Source organism: Haliotis rubra, unplaced genomic scaffold (assembly GCF_003918875.1).
Source record: "Haliotis rubra isolate DU_JTF1 unplaced genomic scaffold, ASM391887v1 Scf258, whole genome shotgun sequence".
NCBI classification, from domain to species: Eukaryota; Metazoa; Mollusca; class Gastropoda; order Lepetellida; family Haliotidae; genus Haliotis; species Haliotis rubra.
In genome coordinates, this window is record NW_025766647.1 from 771,539 (window position 1) to 795,996 (window position 24,458).

The 24,458-nt window shown below is 44.4% G+C and overlaps 1 protein-coding gene across 1 annotated transcript in view; it reads right to left on the reverse strand.

The window, feature by feature from the left end:
• Positions 1-398: 398 nt before the first annotated feature.
• Positions 399-24,458, reverse strand: part of LOC124279911 — a 43,726-nt gene continuing 19,666 nt past the window's right edge. The window contains 11 exon segments of the mRNA XM_046715792.1: positions 399-1,455; positions 3,180-3,284; positions 8,104-8,172; positions 9,753-9,965; positions 11,919-12,084; positions 12,534-13,479; positions 14,662-14,922; positions 16,599-16,986; positions 16,989-17,569; positions 18,909-19,414; positions 19,417-24,320. Of these exon segments, the coding sequence (XP_046571748.1) occupies positions 686-1,455; positions 3,180-3,284; positions 8,104-8,172; positions 9,753-9,965; positions 11,919-12,084; positions 12,534-13,479; positions 14,662-14,922; positions 16,599-16,986; positions 16,989-17,569; positions 18,909-19,414; positions 19,417-24,320 (8,909 nt within the window). The 3' untranslated portion in view covers positions 399-685.

The window sequence follows — 24,458 nt, forward strand, 5'->3', positions numbered from 1 at the left end:
CAAAATACCTTCCAAATGTTCACTAAAGTTAGACTTCCAAACGTGGAATCTTCTAATATTTGAAACCTTTTTACTGACTGTCCGTACCTTGACAGATTTACAAGTTGGAGACGCTCATTTCTCGCATGTTGGAGTGAGTAAGTTTGGCTTTACGCCACTTTTAGCAATATCACGGCAGGGCTGACTGACTGCAATATCAATATCGCAGGGCTGACTGACTGCTGACTGAGTTTGGTTTTACGCCGCTTTTAGCAATATTCCAGCAACATCACGGCGGGGGACACCAGAAATGGGCTTCACACATTGTGCCCATGTGGGGATTCGAACCCGGGTCTTCGGCGTGACGAGCCAACGTTTTAACCATTAGGCTACCCCACCGCCCCTTCACGGCAGGGCTTCACACATAGTACCCATGTGGTGATTCGAACCCAAGTCTTTGGCATGACGAGCTAACACCTTAATCACTAGGCTACCCCATCTCCCCACAAGTTGGAAGCTGGCAACAGCAATGGTATTTTGTTCTGGACACCCAAGACAAGAATTATCCTGAAATATAATTTGTGTAAATCATTGTTAAAAAGTCACACTGACTATTACAGTATTAGATCAGACAAAATAACAGTTTTGCTTTTCTTCCTCCGATAAAAGATCCCTCAGGAGCAACACAGGAAAACGTGGAATAGCACTAATGATCTTCCTCGGCTGCCAGGAGACGGTCTCCATCCTTGTCACACTCGGCCGTCGAGTCGCCTTCAGCTGCAGTCCTCTGAACAACTTCCTCAGCCCTGCCACCTTCTGCATCACTGAACTCCTCCTTCCCTGCTGCCGTGTCGCCGTCCTTGTCACACTCGGCCGTCGAGTCGCCTTCAGCTGCAGTCCTCTGAACAACTTCCTCAGCCCTGCCACCTGCTGCATCACTGAACTCCTCCTCAGGACTATCTTCTGCTGAGTCTACACCACCATCTCGAGCCGGTACCGAACCATGGGTGGAATCACATTCAGTTCTTTCCTCCAAACAATTTGCCTCTGACTCGTCCCCATTTATGAAAGCTGACTCTGGTGTCTCCCCGACTGGTTCTGTGTCACATTCAGACCCCTGCTCCTGTGAGACCTGTGACACATCTTCCTCAGGCTGCTGCTGCTGCTGCTGCTGTTCCTGTTCCTGTAGCTGTTCAGACTCTGCCTTGTCTACCTCCTCTCTGTCACCCTCACTTTTGTCCACACACCGTGTCTTGACAGCATCAGCCTCACTCTCATCACGGCAAGCCTCACTCTGAGTCACCAGGTCTTCAACGATGCCCTGACAAATGTTGTGTCCAGCAGCCTCTGCAATGTCCCCACTCTGATCTAGAAGCTGTCCCACTATTTCCCCACACATCAACACACTGTCATCCGAACCTCCTGGTTTCGGGGTTACAGTATCCCGGTCTGAATCAAGCAAGATGCTTCCTCCAACTGCAAGAACAATGACACACTTGTACTATTCAGGATCAGTAAAACATAATACTTCAAATCATCTTTATGCCCTAACCACTGAGGTTTTACAGTTGCCACATTGTGGGATTTGGAATAATTAGTATACTGCCCATTTAGATGTTTAAACGTAGATATAGATATTCAGCGGCCATATATTCATCCTACCAATGCGTGTGTGGTGAATCAGGTGGTATAAAATTTACACCAAGCCAAACAGTCCCTCATTCACACACAGTATACCAACTCTGATGTTGCTTGCCTAGCAAGTGTGGTGTCCAGTTAATGTCTGGTGTTGCTTACCTAGCTCGAGAGTGGTGTCTGGCTTATGTCTCGAGAGTGGTGTCTGGCTTATGTCTCGAGAGTGGTGTCCAGTTAATGTCTGGTGTTGCTTACCCAGCTAGAGAGTGGTGTCTGGCTTATGTGAGGTGTTCCTTACCTAGCTAAGATGGTGTCTGGCTTATGTGAGGTGTTCCTTACCTAGCTTGAGAATGGTGTCTGGCTTCTGTGGGGTGTTCCTTATCTAGCTAGAGAGTGGTGTCTGGCTTATAAGTGTGGTGTTCCTTACCTAGCTAGAGCGGTCATCAGTTTATGTGTGGTGTTCCTTACCTAGCTTAAGAGTGGTGTCCGGCTTCTGTGAGGTGTTCCTTACCTAGCTAGAGAGTGGTGTCTGGCTTATATGTGTGGTGTTCCTTACCTAGCTAGAGCGGTCATCAGTTTATGTCTGGTGTTCCTTACCTAGCTAGAGTGGTGTCTGGCTTCTGTGAGGTGTTCCTTACCTAGCTAGAGAGTGGTGTCTGGCCTATATGTGTGGTGTTCTTTACCTAGCTAGAGCGGTCATCAGTTTAAGTCTGGTGTTCCTTACCTAGCTCGAGAGTGGTGTCCGGCTTATGTGAGGTGTTCCTTACCTAGCTCGAGAGTGGTGTCCGGCTTATGTGAGGTGTTCCTTACCTAGCTCGAGAGTGGTGTCTGGTTTATGTGCGGTGTTCCTTACCTAGCTAAGATGGTGTCTGGCTTATGTGAGGTGTTCCTTACCTAGCTCAAGAGTGGTGTCTGTTTCATGTGTGGTGTTCCTTACCTAGCTAGAGCGGTCATCAGTTTATGTGGTGTTCCTTACCTAGCTAGAGTGGTGTCGGCTTCTGTCAGGTGTTCCTTACCTAGCTAGAGAGTGGTGTTATAGCTATGTGTGGTTATGTTCCTTACCTAGCTAGGGGTGGTGTCAAGAGTGGTGTCTTACCTAGCTCGAGTGGTGTCCGGCCTGTGAGGTGTTCCTTACCTAGCTCTAGAGTGGTGTCCAGTTTAAATGTAGTGTTCCTTACCTAGCTAAAGACTGGTGTCCGGGCTTATGTGAGGTGGTGTTGCTTACCTAGCTCAAGAGTGGTGTCTGGTTCATGTGTGGTGTTCCTTACCTAGCTAGAGCGGTCATCAGTTTATGTGTGGTCTTCCTTACCTAGGTCAAGAGTGGTGTCTGGTTTATGTGTGGTCTTCCTTACCTAGGTTAAGAGTGGTGTCTGGCTTATGTGTGGTGTTCCTTACCTAGCTAGAGTGGTGTCCAGTTTAAATGTAGTGTTCCTTACCTAGCTAAAGACTGGTGTCCGGCTTATGTGTGGTGTTGCTTACCTAGCTCGAGGGTGGTGTCCGTTTTAAGTGTGGTGTTCCTTACCTAGCTTGAGGGTGGTGTCTGTTTTAAGTGTGGTCTGGCTTACCTAGTTCGAGGGTGGTGTCTGGTTCATATGTGGAGTTGGCTGTCTGGTCAAGGATGGAGTGTCCAGTGGTGTTGAAGGTCAGCCCTAGGTCACGGGAGTCATCAGCTTTCAAAATGAAACATGTTACATTCCTTGTTAAATAAGCAACCATAATAATTTTTCATCATTACATTCATACAGTCCTTAACACAGGTTGGTAGAACAGTCTGTAACACAGGTTGGTAGAACAGTTAAATTATGTACCATATATGACCGTCTATAAGACGACCCCCAAACTTGACCTTTAAAATCAGTGTCAAAATGGTATGTTTCGTGCATAAGTCGATCCCCCACGATGGGGTCCTAATCGAGGCAAACACAGACCACAGAACTGATTACCGACTCGTTTTCCATTGACTGCTAGTTTATAGTAACATCGGTAAAAATGTGTGAATTTAAATGGCGTCCGTATTTTACTCCATTCCATGTGATTACCACGTTCATGAGGGTCCGTATAACCTTAGTGTTGATTATATATATTTTACATAAAAACTGTAAATAAAATTACACAATGCTAGGATATATTTCTTTGGGTTAAATAATAGTATTCTGTATTATATTTTACTGACGACTGCGTCAGAATTCGTCCCGTTATATTATTGTGCATGTTTGAACTTGTTCGGCGAGAAACTTGTGCAAAATGCAGCTGATTGCTATTTCCGCTGAAATTGCTAATTTCAAAACTGTAACTAAAATTACACAATGCTAGGATATATTTCTTTGGGTTAAAAATACTGTATTATATTTTACTGATGACGTAAATTCTTAATCCATGTTTGAACTTGTTCGCAAATAATACAGCTGATTGCTATTTCTGGCAGCAACAAATCACGCGGTAATCTTAATCCCTGCAAATAATACAATGCCCAGCAAAAACAACTTATACTAGTAACTTAAAAGGTAAATAATCTTGTCTAGTGATGTTTAATTGCAAATTTGACGTCTCTACTGACAAAGTTGTCTTCTGTTGTTTGTTCACACGAAGTGATACGATATTGTTTTCTTACCCCTGGAAAAAAGTTTGACGAAAGCGTAACCCATGGATAAGACGACCCCCTTCTACAGACTGCTTTTTTTGGTCCTCAAAATTCGGCTTATAGACTGTCATATACGGTAGGTTGGAAATACAGTTGGAAATACAGTCTGTAACACAGGTTGGTAGTATAGTTCAGTTATATAAGATGGTAATACAGTCCGTAACACAGGTTGGTAGTATAGTTCAGTTATATAAGATGGTAATACAGTCCGTAACACAGGTTGGTAATACACTATGTAATACAGGTTGGTACTACAGTTAAGATATATAGGTTGGTAATACAGTCCGTAACACACGTTGGTAATACACTATGTAATACAGGTTGGTACTACAGTTAAGATATATAGGTTGGTAATACAATCCGTAACACAGGTTGGTGGTACACGTCAGTTATATAGGTTGGTAATACAGTCTGTAACACAGGTTGATGGTACAGGTCAGTTATATAGGTTGGTAATACAGTCCGTAACACAGGTTGATGGTACAGGTCAGTTATATAAGTTGGTAATACAGTCCATAACACAGGTTGGTAATACAGTCTGTAACACAGGTTGATGGTACAGGTCAGTTATATAAGTTGGTAATACAGTCCATAACACAGGTTGGTAATACAGTCTGTAACACAGGTTGGTGGTACAGGTCAGTTATATAGGTTGGTAATACAGTCCATAACACAGGTTGGTAATACAGTCTGTAACACAGGTTGATGGTACAGGTCAGTTATATAAGTTGGTAATACAGTCCATAACACAGGTTGGTAATACAGTCTGTAACACAGGTTGATGGTACAGGTCAGTTATATAGGTTGGTAATACAGTCTGTAACACAGGTTGATGGTACAGGTCAGTTATATAAGTTGGTAATACAGTCCATAACACAGGTTGGTAATACAGTCTGTAACACAGGTTGATGGTACAGGTCAGTTATATAGGTTGGTAATACAGTCCGTAACACAGGTTGGTGGTACAGGTCAGTTATATAGGTTGGTAATACAGTCTGTAACACAGGTTGATGGTACAGGTCAGTTATATAAGTTGGTAATACAGTCCATAACAGTCTGCAACAGTTGGTGGGTACAGGTCAGTTATATAAGTTGGTAATACAGTCTGTAACACAGGTTGATGGTACAGGTCAGTTATATAAGTTGGTAATACAGTCCATAACACAGGTTGGTGGTACAGGTCAGTTATATAAGTTGGTAATACAGTCCATGTAACACAGGTTGGTGGTACAGGTCAGTTATATAGGTTGGTAATACAGTCCGTATACACAGGTTGGTAATACGTCCTGTAACACAGGTTGGTGGTACAGGTCAGTTATATAGGTTGGTAATACAGTCTGTAACACAGGTTGATGGTACAGGTCAGTTATATAGGTTGGTAATACAGTCTGTAACACAGGTTGATGGTACAGGTATATAAGTTGGTAATACAGTCAGTAGTAACAACACAGGCTATATAAGTTATTATGGTAATACAGTCCATAACACAGGTTGATGGTACAGGTCAGTTATATAGGTTGGTAATACAGTCCATAACACAGGTTGGTGGTACAGGTCAGTTATATAGGTTGGTAATACAGTCTGTAACACAGGTTGGTGGTACAGGTCAGTTATATAGGTTGGTAATACAGTCTGTAACACAGGTTGGTGGTACAGGTCAGTTATATAGGTTGGTAACAGGTCCGTTATACAGGTTGGTGGTACAGGTCAGTTATATAGGTTGGTAATACAGTCTGTAACACAGGTTGATGGTACATAACACAGGTTGGTAATACGATCTGTACAGTGTAAATACATAGGTTGGTAATACAGTCTGTAACACAGGTTGATGGTACAGGTCAGTTATATATAGGTTGGTAATACAGTCTGTAACACACAGGCCAGTTGGTTAATACAGTCTGTAACACAGGTTGATGGTACAGGTCAGTTATATAGGTTGGTAATACAGTCTGTAACACAGGTTGGTGGTACAGGTTGAGTGGTAAGGTCAGCTATAAGTTGGTAATACAGGTCAGGTCAGTTATATAAGTTGGTAATACAGTTGGTATATAGGTTGGTAATACAGTCTGTAACACAGGTTGATGGTACAGGTTGGTCAGTCCATAACATATTGGTTGGTAATACAGTCTGTAACACAGGTTGATGGTACAGGTCAGTTATATAGGTTGGTAATACAGTCCATAACACAGGTTGGTGGTACAGGTTGGTAATACAGTCCATAACACAGGTTGGTAATACAGTCTGTAACACAGGTTGGTGGTACAGGTCAGTTATATAGGTTGGTAATACAGTCCGTTGGTAACACAGGTTGATGGTACAGGTCAGTTATATAGGTTGGTAATACAGTCCGTAACACAGGTTGATGGGTACAGGTCAGTTATATAGGTTGGTAATACAGTCCATAACACAGGGTTGGTGGTACAGGTCAACACAGCCATATATAGGTTGGTAATACAGTCTGTAACACAGTCTGTACAGGTTGGTGGTACAGGTCAGTTATATGGGTTGGTAATACAGTCTGTAACACAGGTTGATGGTACAGGTCAGTTATATAGGTTGGTAATACAGTCTGTAACACAGGTTGGTGGTACAGGTCAGTTATATAGGTTGGTAATACAGTCTGTAACACAGGTTGATGGTACAGGTCAGTTATATAGGTTGGTAATACAGTCTGTAACACAGGTTGGTGGTACAGGTCAGTTATATAGGTTGGTAATACAGTCCGTAACACAGGTTGGTGGTACAGGTCAGTTATATAGGTTGGTAATACAGTCTGTAACACAGGTTGATGGTACAGGTCAGTTATATAGGTTGGTAATACAGTCTGTTACACAGGTTAGGAATACAGTCCGTAACACAGGTTGGTGGTACACATCAGTTATATAAGTTCGTAGTACAGTCCAGAACACAGGTTGGTAATAGTCCGTAACACAGGTTGGTGGTACACATCAGTTATATAGGTTGGTAATACAGTCTGTAACACAGGTTGATGGTAATACAGTCCAGAACACAGGATGGTAATACAGTCCGTAACACAGGTTGGTGGTACAGGTCAGTTATGTAGGTTGGTAGTACAGTCTGTAACATAGGTTGATGGTAATACAGTCCAGAACACAGGATGGTAATACAGTCCGTAACACAGGTTTGTGTCATCGTATAGTAAACATATTCATTACCCAAAGTACTTTGTGTCATATACCACAGTAAACATATTCATTACCCAAAGTACTTTGTGTCATACTATAGTAAACATATTCATCATCCAAAGTACTTTGTATCATACGATAGTAAACATATTCATCATCCAAAGTACTTTGTGTCATACTATGGTAAACATATTCATCATCCAAAGTACTTTGTATCATACGATAGTAAACATATTCATCATCCAAAGTACTTTGTGTCATACTATGGTAAACATATTCATCATCGAAAGTACTTTGTCATACTATAGTAAACATATTCATCATCGAAAGTACTTTGTCATACTTTGCGACACAGAGATTACACATTCCAGCTGGAATACTTTTTTCAGATATAACTTTTGCCATCACTGCACCAAAATTGTTTGAATTTATTCCTGCTTAGAATAACATTCTTCTTTGATGGGCATGTTAGAAGTTGAGGTGATGAAGAATGATGATAATATTATGGATATACAACTTCTTTATTCTGTGAAAGGCGCCATTTCGACATAGATTGTAATGTCGTTGTGCTGAGAATAGATCTCTAAATATGGTGATAGAGATCAGTAGGAGAGGTCAGTCATTCAAGTTCACAGAAGAAAATAGCAAGGAAAGCCACTTCCTTGAATTTCAAGTGTTATTTTGTGTTGCAACAGAGCTCACCATGATCCGAGTCGGAATCCTCCCCCAGAGAGTTTTCTCGATGGTAGGATACATCGTTGAAGGACTGCTCTGAAATCAGATGTTGATGACAATGAATAACTAGGGTGTATCTATTTCAAATATTACCTACACAGTTGTGGGTTAACAGCATGGAAACCAAGACAGGTTGACAAAGGAATGATTAAAACAGGGTTTCACATTGGTGCGGTAATGTTTTTGATGGTGTTTCACATTGACAAGGGTATGCTTCACCAAGGTTTAGCAATGACAAGGGAATGCTTCACCAAGGTTTAGCACCACGGTTTATATGACAAAGAGATATTCACCAAGAAGGGTATGCTTCACCAAGGTTTAGCAATGATAAGGGAATGCTTCACCAAGGTTTAGCAATGACAAGGGGGTATGCTTCAACCTGTGTTTAGCAATGACAAGCAATGGTATGCTTCACCAAAGGTTTAGCAATGACAAGGGTATGCTTCACCAAGGTTTAGCAATGACAAGGGTATGCTTCACCAAATGATTACAAAGAATGCTTCACCGGCCGCCTAATGACAAAAGGTTTAGCAATGACAAGGGTATGCTTCACCAAGGTTTAGCAATGACAAGGGTATGCTTCAACCTGTGTTTAGCAATGACAAGGGTATGCTTCACCAAGGTTTAGCAATGACAAGGGTATGCTTCACCAAGGTTTAGCAATGACAAGGGAATGCTTCACCAAGGTTTAGCAATGACAAGGGTAAATGCTTCACCAAGGTTTAGCAATGACAAGGGTATGCTTCACCAAGGTTTAGCAATGACAAGGGTATGCTTCACCAAGGTTTAGCAATGACAAGGGAATGCTTCACCAAGGTTTAGCAATGACAAGGGAATGCTTCACCAAGGTTTAGCAATGACAAGGGTATGCTTCAACATGGTTTAGCAATGACAAGGGTATGCTTCACCAAGGTTTAGCAATGACAAGGGTATGCTTCACCAAGGTTTAGCAATGACAAGGGTATGCTTCACCAAGGTTTAGCAATGACAAGGGTATGCTTCAACCTGGGTTTCAGACTGGATAAGATCCTGGAAAGTGTTACGTAAAAGTCAACATATTTCACAAATTTGAAACATCTTGACACAGTAATCAAAACATAACAAGTCATCACAAGCTGGAAATGGTTAACTACCATAAGATACATTCAGTTCAGTGTAGAAAAAACATGCTTTTCATTTTCATAAAAAATGAGTTCTGCTCTGATAATGGAAAAGATGGCTGACTGATGGACAGCCGGGGTGATGGCCATAGCACCCAGCTGTCAAACCACACCGGTAATACATCCTGAGTCTGCTCAAAGTGCACTTGATCAACATGAAGTCAGGATTAACATTTGTGAGAGTGAAGAGTTGAGTTTAGTTTTACGCCGCACTCAGCAATATTCCAGCTATATGGTGGCAGTCTGTAAATAATCAAGTCTGGACCAGACAATCCAGTGATCAACAGCATGAGCATCGATCAGTGCAATTGGGAACCGATGACATGTGTCAACTAAGCCAGCAAGCCTGACAACCTGATCCCGTTAGTCGCCTCTTACGACAAGCATGGGTTACTGAAGGTTCATTCTAGCCCGGACTTTGATGGGTCTGAAAGTGAAGAGAGACTATCCACCTACCCATCTCCTCCATGGTGTCTGCATTCGCCTCCTCCATCTCCAACTCCATCTCCACCAGCGACCCTGGCAGTGGAAGCGCACACCCCAGATCCACCAGCTGACGGTTGACAGTGGGGCTGCCAAGGTCCTCGGTGTCATGGAGACGCACATAGTGCACCCCCTCCTCTGACTGGGACACCAGGAACGCAGCCAATACCAAGTCACTCGCAATGTCTGGAAAAGTAAACAGAAATGGTCCTGATAACCTGAAAATCTACATATACCCGAAATAGTTCTGAAAAGCTACTTATACCCGAAACAGTTTTGAGTAGAAAACCACCGTCCAGATGCAGCTTCATTTCAATTAGTACTCCATGTTGTCAGCGTATCACCAAGTACTCCATGTTGTCAGCGTATCACCAAGTACTCCATGTTGTCAGCGTATCACCAAGTACTCCATGTTGTCAGCGTATCACCAAGTACTCCATGTTGTCAGCGTATCACCAAGTATCACCAATGTTGTGTCAGTATAATTACTCACCAAGTACTCCATGTTGTCAGTATCACCAAGGACTCCATGTTGTCATCACCAAGGACTCCATGTTGTCAGCGTTGTCATCACCAAGTACTCCATGTTGTCAGCGTGATCACCAAGGACTCATGTTGTCAGCTGTGATCACCAAGGACTCCATGTTGTCATCACCAAGTAATCCATGTTGTCACACCAAAAGGACTCCATGTTGTCAGCGTATCACCAAGTACTCAATGTTGGACACCAAGGACTCCATGTTGTCAGCGATCACCAAGGACTATGTTGTCAGCGTATCAAGTACTCCATGTTGTCAGCACCAAGGACTCCATGTTGTCAGTATCACCAAGTACCATGTTGTCAGCGTATCACCGCTGACTCTATGTTGTCAGCGTATCACCAAGGACTCCAGCATGTTGTCAGCGTATCACCAAGGACTCCATGTTGTCAGCGATCACCAAGGACTCCATGTTGTCACTCACCATGTTGTCAGTATCGGACTCCATGTTGTCATCACCAAGTACTCCATGTTGTCACGTCCCAAGGTCCATGTTGTCAGTATCACCAAATGTTGGGCACTTGAATACGCGGGTACCCATGTCCATGTTGTCAGCGTGATCACCAAGCAATCAATGTTGTCAGCGTGATCACCAAGGACTCCACCTGTCAGCGTATCACCAAGTACTACTCCATGTTGTCAGCCATGATCACCAAGTAATCCATGTTGTCAGCGTATCACCAAGTACTCCATGTTGTCAGCGTATCACCAAGTACTCCATGTTGTCAGCGTATCACCAAGGACTCCATGTTGTCAGCGTATCACCAAGTACTCCATGTTGTCAGCGTATCACCAAGTACTCCATGTTGTCAGCGTATCACCAAGGACTCCATGCTGTCAAGCGTATCACCAAGTACTCCATGTTGTCAGCGTATCACCAAAGGACTCCATGTTGTCAGCAGTATCACCAAGGACTCCATGTTGTCAGTCAGCAGAAATATCACCAAGGACTCCATGCTGTCAGCCGCATCACCAAGGACTCCATGCTGTCAGCATATCAAGGCTTTCACAACAGGGGTAAATGTGTCAGACTTCCACCACTAGGGGCTGGAATACTCATCCAAGCAGTGTTTAAAACCCAACTTACTCACACTTACATATCTAGCAAACCTATGCTTCTCATATTTGTTCACAGCGATGACTGTGCTTCTCAAAGAGGCAACCCATGCCTGTTGTAAGGAGTAGTGTATGCTTGCTGTAAGAGCCAACCTATTGTCATAAGAAGTAACCTATGCTTGTTGTGGTGGCACATGGCCCTGTGCATAAAGCTCAGGTCACAAATCAGGTGAAGTAATGCAACGTTGGGCGTGGAGAGTCCTTGGACTGCCTGTTGTAAGAGGCAACATATGCTTGTTGTTTCAACCAAAGGTCCATCCTTATAAAGCATCTCAAATTATTATGTAAACTATTCATCCCGCATCTCCTGCTGATGTGTACAGTACCAGTTACAATAGGACCTCCTTGGATGCTGGAATAAGATGGGGCTGAGATATTTAAGTAAATGTGTTCAGTCAATGAAGAACTCCACTATTGCTGATTATTTCTTGAAAAAAAAACAACCCCAAAAACATACACAGAAAGGCAACTAGAAGACAGTTACCATGGAAGTGGGTGATGGCTTCTTGTGACCACGCCCCATCAACAGGTGCCACGTCAGCCAGCTGGCACTCAAAGCCATTCACAGGGACCTTGAGGAACTGAGGGGGCAGCCTCCGTATCTTTCCCCGTTCACAGCTCAGCATCTCTCGGTAGTCCACTAAGTACACCTGGAAGATCAGAGACAATTAACCTGGGGAATTTCACACACCTGGAATACCAGAGACAATTAACCTGTTGAACTTCACACACCTGGAAGATCAGTTGGTTGGTTGTTGTTTAACGCTGCACTCAGCAATATTCCAGCTATACGGTGGCGGTCTGTCAATAATCGAGTCAGGACCAGACAATCCAGTAACAAACAGCATGAACATCGATCTACACAATTAGGATACAATGACATGTCATCAACCAAGTCAGCCAGCCTGACCACCCGATCCCGTTAGTCGCCTCTTACGACAAGCATGGGTTACTGAAGACCAATTCTAACCTGGAGCTTCAGGGTTGGAAGATCTGAGACACATAAAACTGGGGAATATCACTCACCTGGAATATCTGCGACACATGGAACCGAGGAATGCATGCTCATAGGGAACCAGTGGCAATGATTTGAACCCACCTTATACACAGCATCTTCCACGTCCACCATCTTCCCTCTGTACCAGATATTCTCTCCATGTTTCTCCACCAGGCAAGGCTCGTCACAAGCAGGCTCCCAGTCCCCATCACCCTCTGTAGCCTCGTCACTATTAATGTACTTCTGAATACCCTTCATCATGACCTCCACCTGCTTGGTGACCTCTGTAAGGTCAAGGACAAACTTATCCAAGATGGAGTCTTGATCTAACTCAATGCTGTAATCTTTCTCAATCCCCAGCTTCAGATACAGGAAGCCATCCTCCCTCTCAGCAGTAATAATTTTCTTGTCAGATGCATTATGTAAGTCTGTGATGGGGAAGGGGTCAATAAATGCTTCAATTCGCTGTAAAATAACATCTTCGTCATCTTCCTTGATCACTGCCAGCTGTTCTTGCACAAGGGTTTGACATATGGATATCTGATCACTGAATAGATCCACTTCCATACAGCTGCTGTCCAGGTTAGAAATGACCCTTGCAATAAGTTTTGTATCCTTGACAAGTTCTTGAAAGCGAGAACAGCTCTCTACACTCCAGTCTTTGCCAGCACAACTGATTTCAGTGAGACAACAGCAGAAGGCCTGACAGGGGACCTGAGTGAGGTCAGGGGTGAGGACAAGGAAATTTGACACAGAGATAGTTTCTGTCCTTCCCCAGTCCACCAGCTGAACATCACAGTCAGATTCTCTGACTGCCATCAGCCTGCTCCGAAAACACTGTTCCCCGACTCGTGCCATGCCGACATGTCCAACAAGCAGGTGTTCTTGGCTGACCGCCTCACAGGTTTCAGTGAAGGCAGTCTGTATCTGTTCTGCAATGAGATGCAGGTTGGCCACGGAGGAGGTGAGTTGACAGAAGAACTGGTCTGGAGACACAAGGTGGCTGGCAGTCACTTCATACTCTTCTCCTATATCCAAGGTTGTCGGCCTGTAATGACATGATGAAAGGTGTGTGGAAGTAGGGCAGATTGGTTTAACAATAGTATGTCCACAAATATCCTGGAACACACAGTATCACACAGTAACACACAGTAACACACCAGTAACACACAGTATCACAGAACTTCTGCTCATCATCTCCTCTCCCATCAACTAATCAACCACTACCCATCTCATACCCAACATTATTCAACTCAACTATCGCTCACAGGACATTAATCAACTCCTCAACCATCTCACACGACATTGATCACTCCTCAACCATCTCACACGACATTGATCTAAAAAAAAACGGAAAAATAAAAATGCCACAAATCTGCAAATAGCAAAAGGTTAAGGTTCTGATTGATATATCTAGTCTTGTTGAAAGATATTGATCGGTTCTTGAGTTATGCTCTGGAAACGAAGCCCACCCCTCTTTAAGACTAAGTCCAAAACGTTTCCATGGAAACCGAGAAAATATAAATGACAATAATCTGTAAATAGCAAAAGGCACCACCTTAGGTTATGTGTGACATATCTACCAATTTCTGTTGAAAAATATGGAACAATCTTTGGGTTATGCTCCGGAAACAAAATGATTATGGACGGACGGACAGACGGACGAGGCGACGACTATATCCCCCCACATAACATGCCGGGGGGATAATAATTGCTATTGGTAATAATTGTACAAAATTAGGTGAAGATGGGTGAAATGGTTTTAGAGTTAAGCTCTGAACACAAACCCTGCCCTTCAAAAGGACCAAGTCCAAATTTGTTACCATTGAAACAAATAAACAAAAAATTGAAAGAAAGTTCAAACACCCCAAAAGGTGCATCTATATGATATGGAGAGTCAGTATACCAAATTTGGTGAAGATGGGTCAAATAGTTTCAGAATTTTGCTCCGGAAACAAACTTTACCCTTCAAAAAGACCAAGTCAAAATGTTGCCATGGAACCAGAAAAAAATAAAATTGAAAAAAACCCTCTCAAACCCCCAAAAGGCACATCTACATGATATGGACAGGCAGTATACCAAATTTGGTGAAGATTGTTCAAGCAGTTTTAGAGTTATGTTCTGGAAACAATGGGAACGCCGACACCGACGCCAAAGCCGATGGAAACTCAACCAAAACACATTATGTCTCCCGAACCTTTGGGGGGAGACATAACTATGCAGAACGTACTTGATGATGTCCTCCCTCGGGTTTCCCTTTAGCTCGGATTCAGGCAGATCCTCAGTGGCCGTCTCCAGTACAAGCTTGACAGGGGTCTCCAAACTGTCTGAGAAGATGCGCTTCACCTTGTGACTAACAGCCACAGGTGTGGCAGGATCAACGCCAACATTCTTCTGCAGTATCACCTGGTTCACCGCAAGCCCCATGTGCAGCAGATGGACAATGCAGCTGCCACTCTCTCTCAGCGTCAAGATGTCCATGATCAGCGTTCTAGGACAGGAACATTTCTTGTTGAACTCAGACATACTGGTGTATTTACTGCATGGCTGATAACAGAATGGGAGGGTCATGTGTTGCAATATTCTTGTACTGAACAGCAGCACCGATTTATTGCTCTCATCTGCAGTTATTTTATGTCACTGGTTAGATCAGCTATCAATGAAGTTGTTACTGTTGATGTATTTGTATAAAGGAATTGTCTCCAATATGGTTTTGTGTTCATGGACTTACACAGAGCACACTGGATTTATTGAAGCTGCGAGGATCCAACCAGATACAGTACCTGATTGTAACCTTCACCCTAACAGATACAGTACCTGATTGTAACCTTCACCCTAACAGATACAGTACCTGATTGTAACCTTCACCCTAACAGATACAGTACCTGAATGTAACCTTCACCCTAACAGATACAGTACCTGAATGTAACCTTCACCCTAACAGATACAGTACCTGATTGTAACCTTCACCCTAACAGATTCAGTACCTTGATTGTAACCTTCACCCAGTACCTAACAGATACAGTACCTGATTGTAACCTTCACCCTAACAGATACAGTACCTGAATGTAACCTTCACCCTAACAGATACAGTACCTGACCTAAAGGATGTAACCTTCACCCCTAACAGATTCAGTACCTGATTGTAACCTTCACCAGTAACAGATACAGTACCTGATTGTAACCTTCACCCTAACAGATACAGTACCTGATTGTAACCTTCACCCTAACAGATACAGTACCTGATTGTAACCTTCACCCTAACAGATACAGTACCTGATTGTAACCTTCACCCTAACAGATACAGTACCTGATTGTAACCTAACAGATTCACCTTGATTGTAACCTAACAGATACAGTACCTGATTGTAACCTTCACCCTAACAGATACAGTACCTGAATGTAACCTTCACCCTAACAGATACAGTACCTGATTGTAACCTTCACCCTAACAGATACAGTACCTGATTGTAACCTTCACCCTAACAGATTGTAACCCTAACACAGTACCTGATTGTAACCTTCATCCTAACAGATACAGTACCTGATTGTAACCTTCACCCTAACAGATACAGTACCTGAAGATTCAGTAACTTGATTGTAACCCTAACAGATACAGTACCTGATTGTAACCTTCACAGATTCAGTACTTGATTGTAACCTTCACCCTAACAGATGCAGTACCTGACTGTAACCTTCACAGATTCAGTACTTGATTGTAACCTTCACCCTAACAGATACAGTTCCTGATTGTAACCTTCACAGATTCAGTACTTGATTGTAACCTTCACAGATTCAGTACCTGAATGTAACCTTCACCCTAACAGATACAGTACCTGATTGTAACCTTCACAGATTCAGTACTTGATTGTAACCTTCACCCTAACAGATACAGTACTTGGTTTTAAGAAGCTGACTTGTTTGCAGTTAACTCTCTAAACACGTTGCTTGTCTGAACATGTCTGCAGTTGGCTCTCTAAACAACTCACTTGTCTGCAGTTATCTTTCTGAACTCACTTGTCTGCAGTTTACTCTTTAAACAACTCACTTGTCTGCCATTAGTTATAAAACAACTCACTTGTCTGCCATTAGTTATAGAACAACTCACTTGTCTGCCATTAGTTATAAACAACTCACTTGTCTGCCATTAGTTATAGAACAACTCACTTGTCTGCAGTTAGCTCTGTGAACAGCTCTATGGCTGCTGGACTCCACAAACCCTCTGTGGGACAGACCCCAGCCAGGGAGCACAGAACTGACTGTGCTGGCAACGTCTGGAACTGTCCTGGGAGTTTCCTCACAGCAGAACACGCCACCGTTTCTGAGGTGCCAAAATCCACACAGAAGACCTTACATTGTCCTTCTTTCAGCCAGCACACCTTGCCTCGGCACCAGGCCTCACTGTCGCCACTGCACAGACATGCACACATCTGGCCCGGCTGTGGAGCTTCCATCACCATGTCACCTTCTGCCAAATCATTGTAAAATTCAAACATACTCTCCATCAACTCGTCAACACCGTGCTTCAAGCTGTCAGGTCGGATGTAAAACTCACCGGGGTAACAGCATGTATGACATGGACAGCGCTTCTCTGCCCCTCTTTAAGTTCAATCAAAGTGTATGGGTTTGGGACCGAGTCCAATTCTTCAATGTCATCATACATTTGGTCTTTTGGGGAAGAGTCTGAAAGGACAGCAGAGTCATTGCTGTCCATCACATGTGATTCCACTTCGTTACTATCTACGTGAGATACATCAGCACCCTCTACAGCACAACACAGTCCATCATCAAACAACTTCTGTTTCACATCTACATTCCCATCATATAATTGTACACTGTATCGAACATCCTCATCTCGCAACTTCCGCACAACCTCTAGCGACAATGTTTTCTCATTGGTGACCTCGAACAGTGTGTCCATGGCTGCATCTTCCTTGCCTTCAACCACAGCCACGTCGCACAGCTTGCAGCTGACAGCCTGCACAGGCAGTTTCAAGTGCTCAGCTTTAATGGCGTATATGTTCGCCTTTGCCACTTCATCCGAGTTACCGTAATCCACAAACTGTACCCTGCACGTCTCCTCGCCAACAGTCTTGAGTGAGCCAATACCACTGTCCATCTTCAGCGTACTGGGCAATCACAGCACAACCAACTTTCAGCCAGTCCTGTGTGTCTTGTGGAGTCCTCATAGCCTTCACTTATTGCTGCAGACAGTCCCGCAAGGTCGTGCTCTGACGTGACCATCTGTACCCAGAAGTTGAGCACAGTGTCCACGTGGCTTACGAAGACCTGGAGTATCTCACGAGGGACCAGTTTCATCTGCCGGAAGCCATCTGCTGGTACAACAAACATCTTAAATAACTCAACACAGAAAATCAGAAATTTTGTCAATTGTTCTAACTGGGTGTATCTGATGTAACATCCGTAAACTGAACTCATTAAGTGAAGAGATACACTGATATACCTTCCATACATTAACCCTGTCTCACCACTGTACATGGAGAGACACACTGATGTAACTTCCATACATTAACCCTGTCTCACCACTGTACATGGAGAGACACACTGATGTAACTTCCATACATTAACCCTGTCTCACCACTGTACATGGAGAGACACACTGATGTAACTTCCATACAACCCTGTCTCACCACTGTACATGGAGAGACACACTGATGTAACTTCCATAATTAACCCTGTCTCACCACTGTACATGGGCACACTGTACATGGAGACTTCCATAACTGTACATGGAGAACACTGATGTAACTAACTTGTCCTGACCAATTAAGGGCCACTTGTCCTGACCAATTTTCCACTTGCCCTGATTTTATGACATAATCATGATGATGTAATTATGAAAGAATAAATCAACATGGTATTTGATGTTAATGTTTACTGGACTATTTATTGAAAAGTGATAAATAGCAAAGAAAGATAACTCTACTTTATCATCATTGCGAAATTTAATAGCTACATTTTGAGCAGACATGAAATTAAATCCAAGTTTATTTGCAGTTTGAAACCATAAGTGGAAATTATTATCTAGGGAGTAGTAGCCCACGGACAAGTAAGATACCATTATTTGATTGCCCAAATGGAAACTGACTTGTCCCACTTACATGGATCTCACCCACTGTACACACTGATGTCGAGGCGATGGGATTTTTGAACCCCTGCACACTGATGTAACTTCCATACATTAACCCTGTCTCACCACTGTACATGGAGAGACACACTGATGTAACTTCCATACATTAACCCTGTCTCACCACTGTACATGGAGAGACACACTGATGTAACTTCCATACATTATATTGACTGATGCTGTGTTTTTGTATAGATTAAAGCAGGGGGTGTACATTGACTAATGCTGTGTTTTTGTATAGATTAAAGCAGGGTGTGTATATGGCCTAATGCTGTGTTTGTGTATAATTTAAAGCAGGGGATATATATTGACAGAAGTATTCCTCTTACTGTTGGCTGCCTCCTGCTATCTCCTCCTGCAGCAACTGCAGCACATCCACATCCTCCAGCTTCACCGCCACTCTGTACAACGGGGCCAACGCCTTGAACCTCACCTCCAGCGTCTTCTCCTTCACAGCTCCATCAAACTTCTCAATGAGACACTGTGACCATGTCTCCACCCCCTCCAAGGTACAGTGATAAGCTAGTGGGTGGGTTGACAGGTTGCTAGGTGTCAACACAGCCAGCCTCTCCATTGTGGCAACATCTGTGTTACCATAATCTACAAAGCGCACTGTGACTTGTTCCTCAGCTGCTGCCTCCACGACTGCCCTGTACCACTGGTTATCTTCAGTGAACTTAGCACAGCAAACCATGCCAGGTTTAAGCCCGAACATCCTCTCTCCACCTGATTCTGAATATTCTGACTGTAGAGCTTCTGTCAACTCCGTCAGGCTCTCCTCTTCCCTGGCCAACTGTAGGTAGAAGGACCCATCCTCTTCCATATATGATAGGAAGGCAGAGCAAGTCCCACTAACATCTTGGTCAGGGTAACAGGGAGGTGCTGGTAGGGCGTCTGTAGAACAGGTGACTGGCTCTCTCTGCAGGGCTGGTTTCTCCTCCAGCAGCTCAAGCCCCACACTTCTCTCGTCAACTCAACTTTATAGGGTGCAGTCTGTGACAAAAACTGGACATTCATTGTCTTCCCGTTAGTCATACTGGTAAACTTGTCCCTCTGCTCGTCTGTCCAGCTCGTGAAATCTTTGAGAATACATTGATATGCATAAGGAGCACAAAGCATGAACTTTCTAGGAATGGCCTGCACATAGGCTGAGTTTACTTTCTTCGAAACACCAAGATCAAAGAAATCCACTTGAACACTACTTCCATCGATTTCCTTCACCATTCCCCTCTGCCATGTATTATCTCCTGGGAATCTGGCGCAACATGGCCGTCCATTCTGTAGAATATCAAGTTGATCAATTGTCCCCTTTGCATAGACTGATTTCAGCTCCTCTTCAATTGTCCTCATGTCTGCTTCATCCTTGAGAAGTTGCACAAAGAAAGTTCCATCCGAGGAGATGTTTGACACAACTCCTGGCTGAAGTTGACTTGGGGCTTTCTGAGCTGGAGGCTGAGTTGGGACGAGGATTTCTGACAGGTCCTTCCCCCCTTGAGTGTTCATCACAACAGTATAAGGTATTTCCTCAGAAACAAACTTGGCACTAAGTTCCTCAGCAGCAGCTTCTTCTGCTAGCACATTCTGGAGTTCTGATGTGAGAGTTTTGATGCCATTAAGATGACAACAGTAGGCCATGGGAGCCACACCTAACAGCTCTCTACTTAGCTGCTTTAACTTTGTTGGAGCAACAATGTCTGAGTTTCCAAAATCTACAAACACAACAGACACTTTGTCACCTGCCACCTGTGTAACATGTGCACGGTACCATGTGCCATCGTCTGAGAACAGAGCCCCACAAGCAACACCTACAGCAGGCGACACAGTATTAGTGGGTAACTTCTCAATCTTGTTGCTAAAGGAGAGGACTGTGTTTAAGTCCTTGGTCTGCTGAAGATATATATCACTTCCATCCACGTGGGAGATGCATGTGAGAACTTGTTCACCTGGAACAGTTTGGGTTCCATAGACTTGTTCCACAAGAGGAATCTTTTCAAGTGTTGGTGTGGCCCTCTCCGGAGGTGATCCGAATGATTTCCGCTGGTTTCCCCAAGATTCCTGCCTTGAAGGTGATGATCCGAATGATCTGGCTTGTTTGTGAGGCTCTTCCCTTTGTGGTGGCGAACCAAAAGGTTTTCTCTCAGTAGGAACATTGGAGGAAGGAGATCCAAATGACTTCTTGGGTGACTGCATCATTTTGGGACTGTTATGTGATGAAGGGAGTGAAAAAGACTTTGGAGATACATGATCAGATCTGGGTGGAGATGGGGAAAAGCCAGCCCTCCTGGGAGGTGAGGTCAGATCTGGCATCAGGTGCTTCATGACATTCTGAGAGCCATGGCTGAGCTCCACTGTGTATGGTGCCGTTTTGGTGATAAATCGAACTGTGAGCTCCTTGTCATCAGTGACTTCAGAGAACTTTTGCTTCTGGTCGCCTTGCCATGTTGCCACGCCCTGCAACCTGCACTCAAACGCTAGCGGTGGAACTGTGAAGAAGTCAACTTCAAGAGATTTGACACTTTCTTTACTTATGGTATCACAGTTGCCAAAGTCTACAAATCTGACAGTTATGGTTCCACCCTGTACACTTTCTATGACAGCTCTGTACCAGGCTTCATCAGCCGTGAACCGAGCACAACATGGCATCCCCTTAATGATGGAGGTCAGTGGACTCGTGTTGTCAGAGTTATACAGTTCCTGAAGTCTCTCCGACAGCTCAGTTACCAGGTCCTCTGCAGATGACAGCTGCACATAGAAGACCCCATTCTCCTCCACATGTGTCACGTAGGCGGAATTAGGTTGAGAGGGGACGGTCTGTGAGTTGTAAATCAGAGACAACTCACTACTTTCTGGTCCATTCATATCGACTTTCAGGAAGCCTTTCTCCTGCAACTTCTGAAGCACGTCAACACCATCGACCATTAATGAAACATCCTTGCCCTGCTTGAAGGCACATGTAATTTCTTTCTCTGCTGTTAATGTTTCAAAGTAAGCAATAGCATCATCTGTCCACTCTCCTGTCGCTGGGTCAGCATGTTCAAGAGCACATTCGAGAGCATAGGGTCCAGGTGAGAGCATGTTAGGAGAGAGCATCTTAACATCTTCCCCCTTTACAACATCCGAATTGCCATAGTCAACAAAATGAATAGTTACATTTTCTCCCTGAACAGACATGACCCTTCCTCTGTACCACTCTCCATCCTCCGAGTACCGGGCACAACATGGCTGACCACACTGAGGTTGATCCAGAGGTGTGCTTGCCCCATCACTATAGATGCCAGTCAGTTTTTCCATTACTGCATGTAGTTCGCTGTCAATGTGAGAGAGATGTACATAGAACTGGCTTGGACTTTCTGCCAGGCACACAAACACTTGCTGTGTCTTTCCTGTAGGTCGAATAAGCGCCGTGTAGTCCAGTCTTCTAGTTGCCGAGAGTCCGACAGATTTAGGTGGAGACACCTGTAAGGCGGGGAACATTTTCTTCAGGGTGTCAGGAATGGACTGTCCAGACAGTAGCACATCCACTACATGGGCATCTCCATCCACGGCTGTCACGGCCAGCTGCACTTCCCTTTCTGTCACAAGATCATGGAATGTGTCAACCACCTCCGGCCCTGAGCTACAGGTCAAGTCCAGCTTACAGTGTATGGCTTGTATGGGCAGGGTAAGGAACTGGGAACCAATTGCACAAACATTACAAGGACTTGCCAACTCAGAATTACCATAGTCCACAAACAGAACACTGACACCACTCTTGTCGACACGTTGCACCTGAGCACGGTACCAGGACAAGTCTTCGCTGTACTTGGCAACTGCTGCCATTGCTGGCTGAGGGTTTGGCAGCTGGATGCCATTGCCCTGAGAGTAGAAGCCTTCAAGGTCCTCCATCAGACGGTCCAAATCAGGCATCTTGTTTGACGGCTGGAACCAGAAACTGTCGAGGGAATCAATGTGTGACACAAACCCCGTCTCAGTCTGTCCTACATGCAGAGACACTCTGTTAGTAAATTTCAGCATGACCGATGACGGTGACTCCATAATGGCTTGAGAGGACATCTGCACTTCAGAGGCACTCTCTTGAACTTGTTTGGCAACTCCTGCAGACACTATTTCTGCCCCAACATCGTGTCCGTTCACCTCCAGTTTCACCATGTAGGATCCATTTTGTTGAGACAGGAAGGTACACACAGCTCCGTCTTTTGTAATATCCTCCAGGACACTTTTGGTATCCTCAGTCCAAGAGGAGGTGAGCGGACGGACTCCACTCAGACTGCACTGAATGGCTTGCATAGGTGTGTTGCTGATGTGAGGAGACACCTCCTTTAAGGTGTCTGCATTCACAGTGTCACTGTTCCCGAAATCCACAAACAAGATATCCACCTTCTTGCCTCTCATCTTGGTGACAAGCGCTCGGTACCATGCATCATCTTCAGAATATTGGGCTACGACTGCCATCCCAGGGAGGATGCTCCTGATGGGCGTTGCCTCTGTGGAGTAAATTCCTTGCACTTTCTCCACGAGGTCGTCCAACTGTGGCTGGCTGCTGCTTAACTGCACCCAAAATACTTCAGGATTTTCAACCCAAGAAACAAACACTTCAGCTCGACTTGTCAATGTTACATCAGGCCTAGGAAAAGTTGGTTGCTTAGATATATGCACAGGCACTCTTGGAATGTTACTTTTAATCAAAGTCCCATGACTGGCTTCGGCCATTTTCTCTGCAATGTCAAAACTCTTCACTGGATCCTTTAACCGCACAGGAACGCTTCCATCCACTGTCCTCCCATCTTGGGCAGCCAGCAGGTGCTTGTCCAGGCTGAGTGATTCAAACATCTCTGCTGAGGCATCACTCCACTCTTGAGAGCTGCTCTTTAAGTTGGACAACATACATTTGATAGCTTGAGCTGGTTCACTTCTAAACGTAGGTTTTAGATCTTTCACAGAACTCAGAGGAATTTTCTCAGTGTTGCCATAGTCTATGAAATACACCTCAATCTCCTCCTGGTCCACTGCCTGGACCACACCTCTGTACCACTGCAGGTCCTCGGAGAACCTGGCTGCACACAACATTCCCACTGTAGCTGTCTGAACACCAAGATCATCAGCAGGACCCAGCTGGTTGTACTCCCTGTTGAGCTGTGTGCTCAGATGATCTAGTCTCCCTGTACAGTTTACAAGCTGGCACCAGAACCTGCCTGGACTGTAGGCATACACCACCACAACTTCATTCTGGCCGGAGGACAGGTCCACAGTTGGGGGGCTCACTGGGAAGCTGCTACTGACTTGAGATGATGCTCCCCCTGCACCAACTGGGGCAGCAGCTGGAGTCCCATGCGAGTTCAAGGTCACCTTCATGTCAGCGTCACCTTGGCCGATGTGTATCTTCCTCGTGCTGCCTAGTGAGGCTTCCTCTATGCAGGTTGTATTTGTACTTGCCCCAAAGTCTATATTGATGTTCTTCCCTGCAGGACTAACCAGTTCTACTGAAAGAATTCCTCTCTCTGGTTTTACTCCCCTGAATGTGGCTGTGAATGACTGGTCAAGGGCGAGATCCTCGAACTGAGCCGTGAACTCGGGTGGCCAGTAGCCCTGTGTGCAGGTCACACCAGTCAGTCCACAGCAGACAGCCATTGGTTGAAGGGCCAGGTAGGCTGGCTGGATGACCTTCACCTTCTCGGCTGACATGCACTCAGAGTTGCCATAGTCGATGAAACGCACTTCCACCATTCCACTTTTCAGAATACCTGTAAGATGAAAATACAACATATTAATAAATGTGAGAAACAGGTATAACTTCACCAGTATATTTATCATCAACATGTTTTGAAGAACTAGATGGCTGGACATTCCTTGAAAATATTTCAATGCATATTAGAATTGTC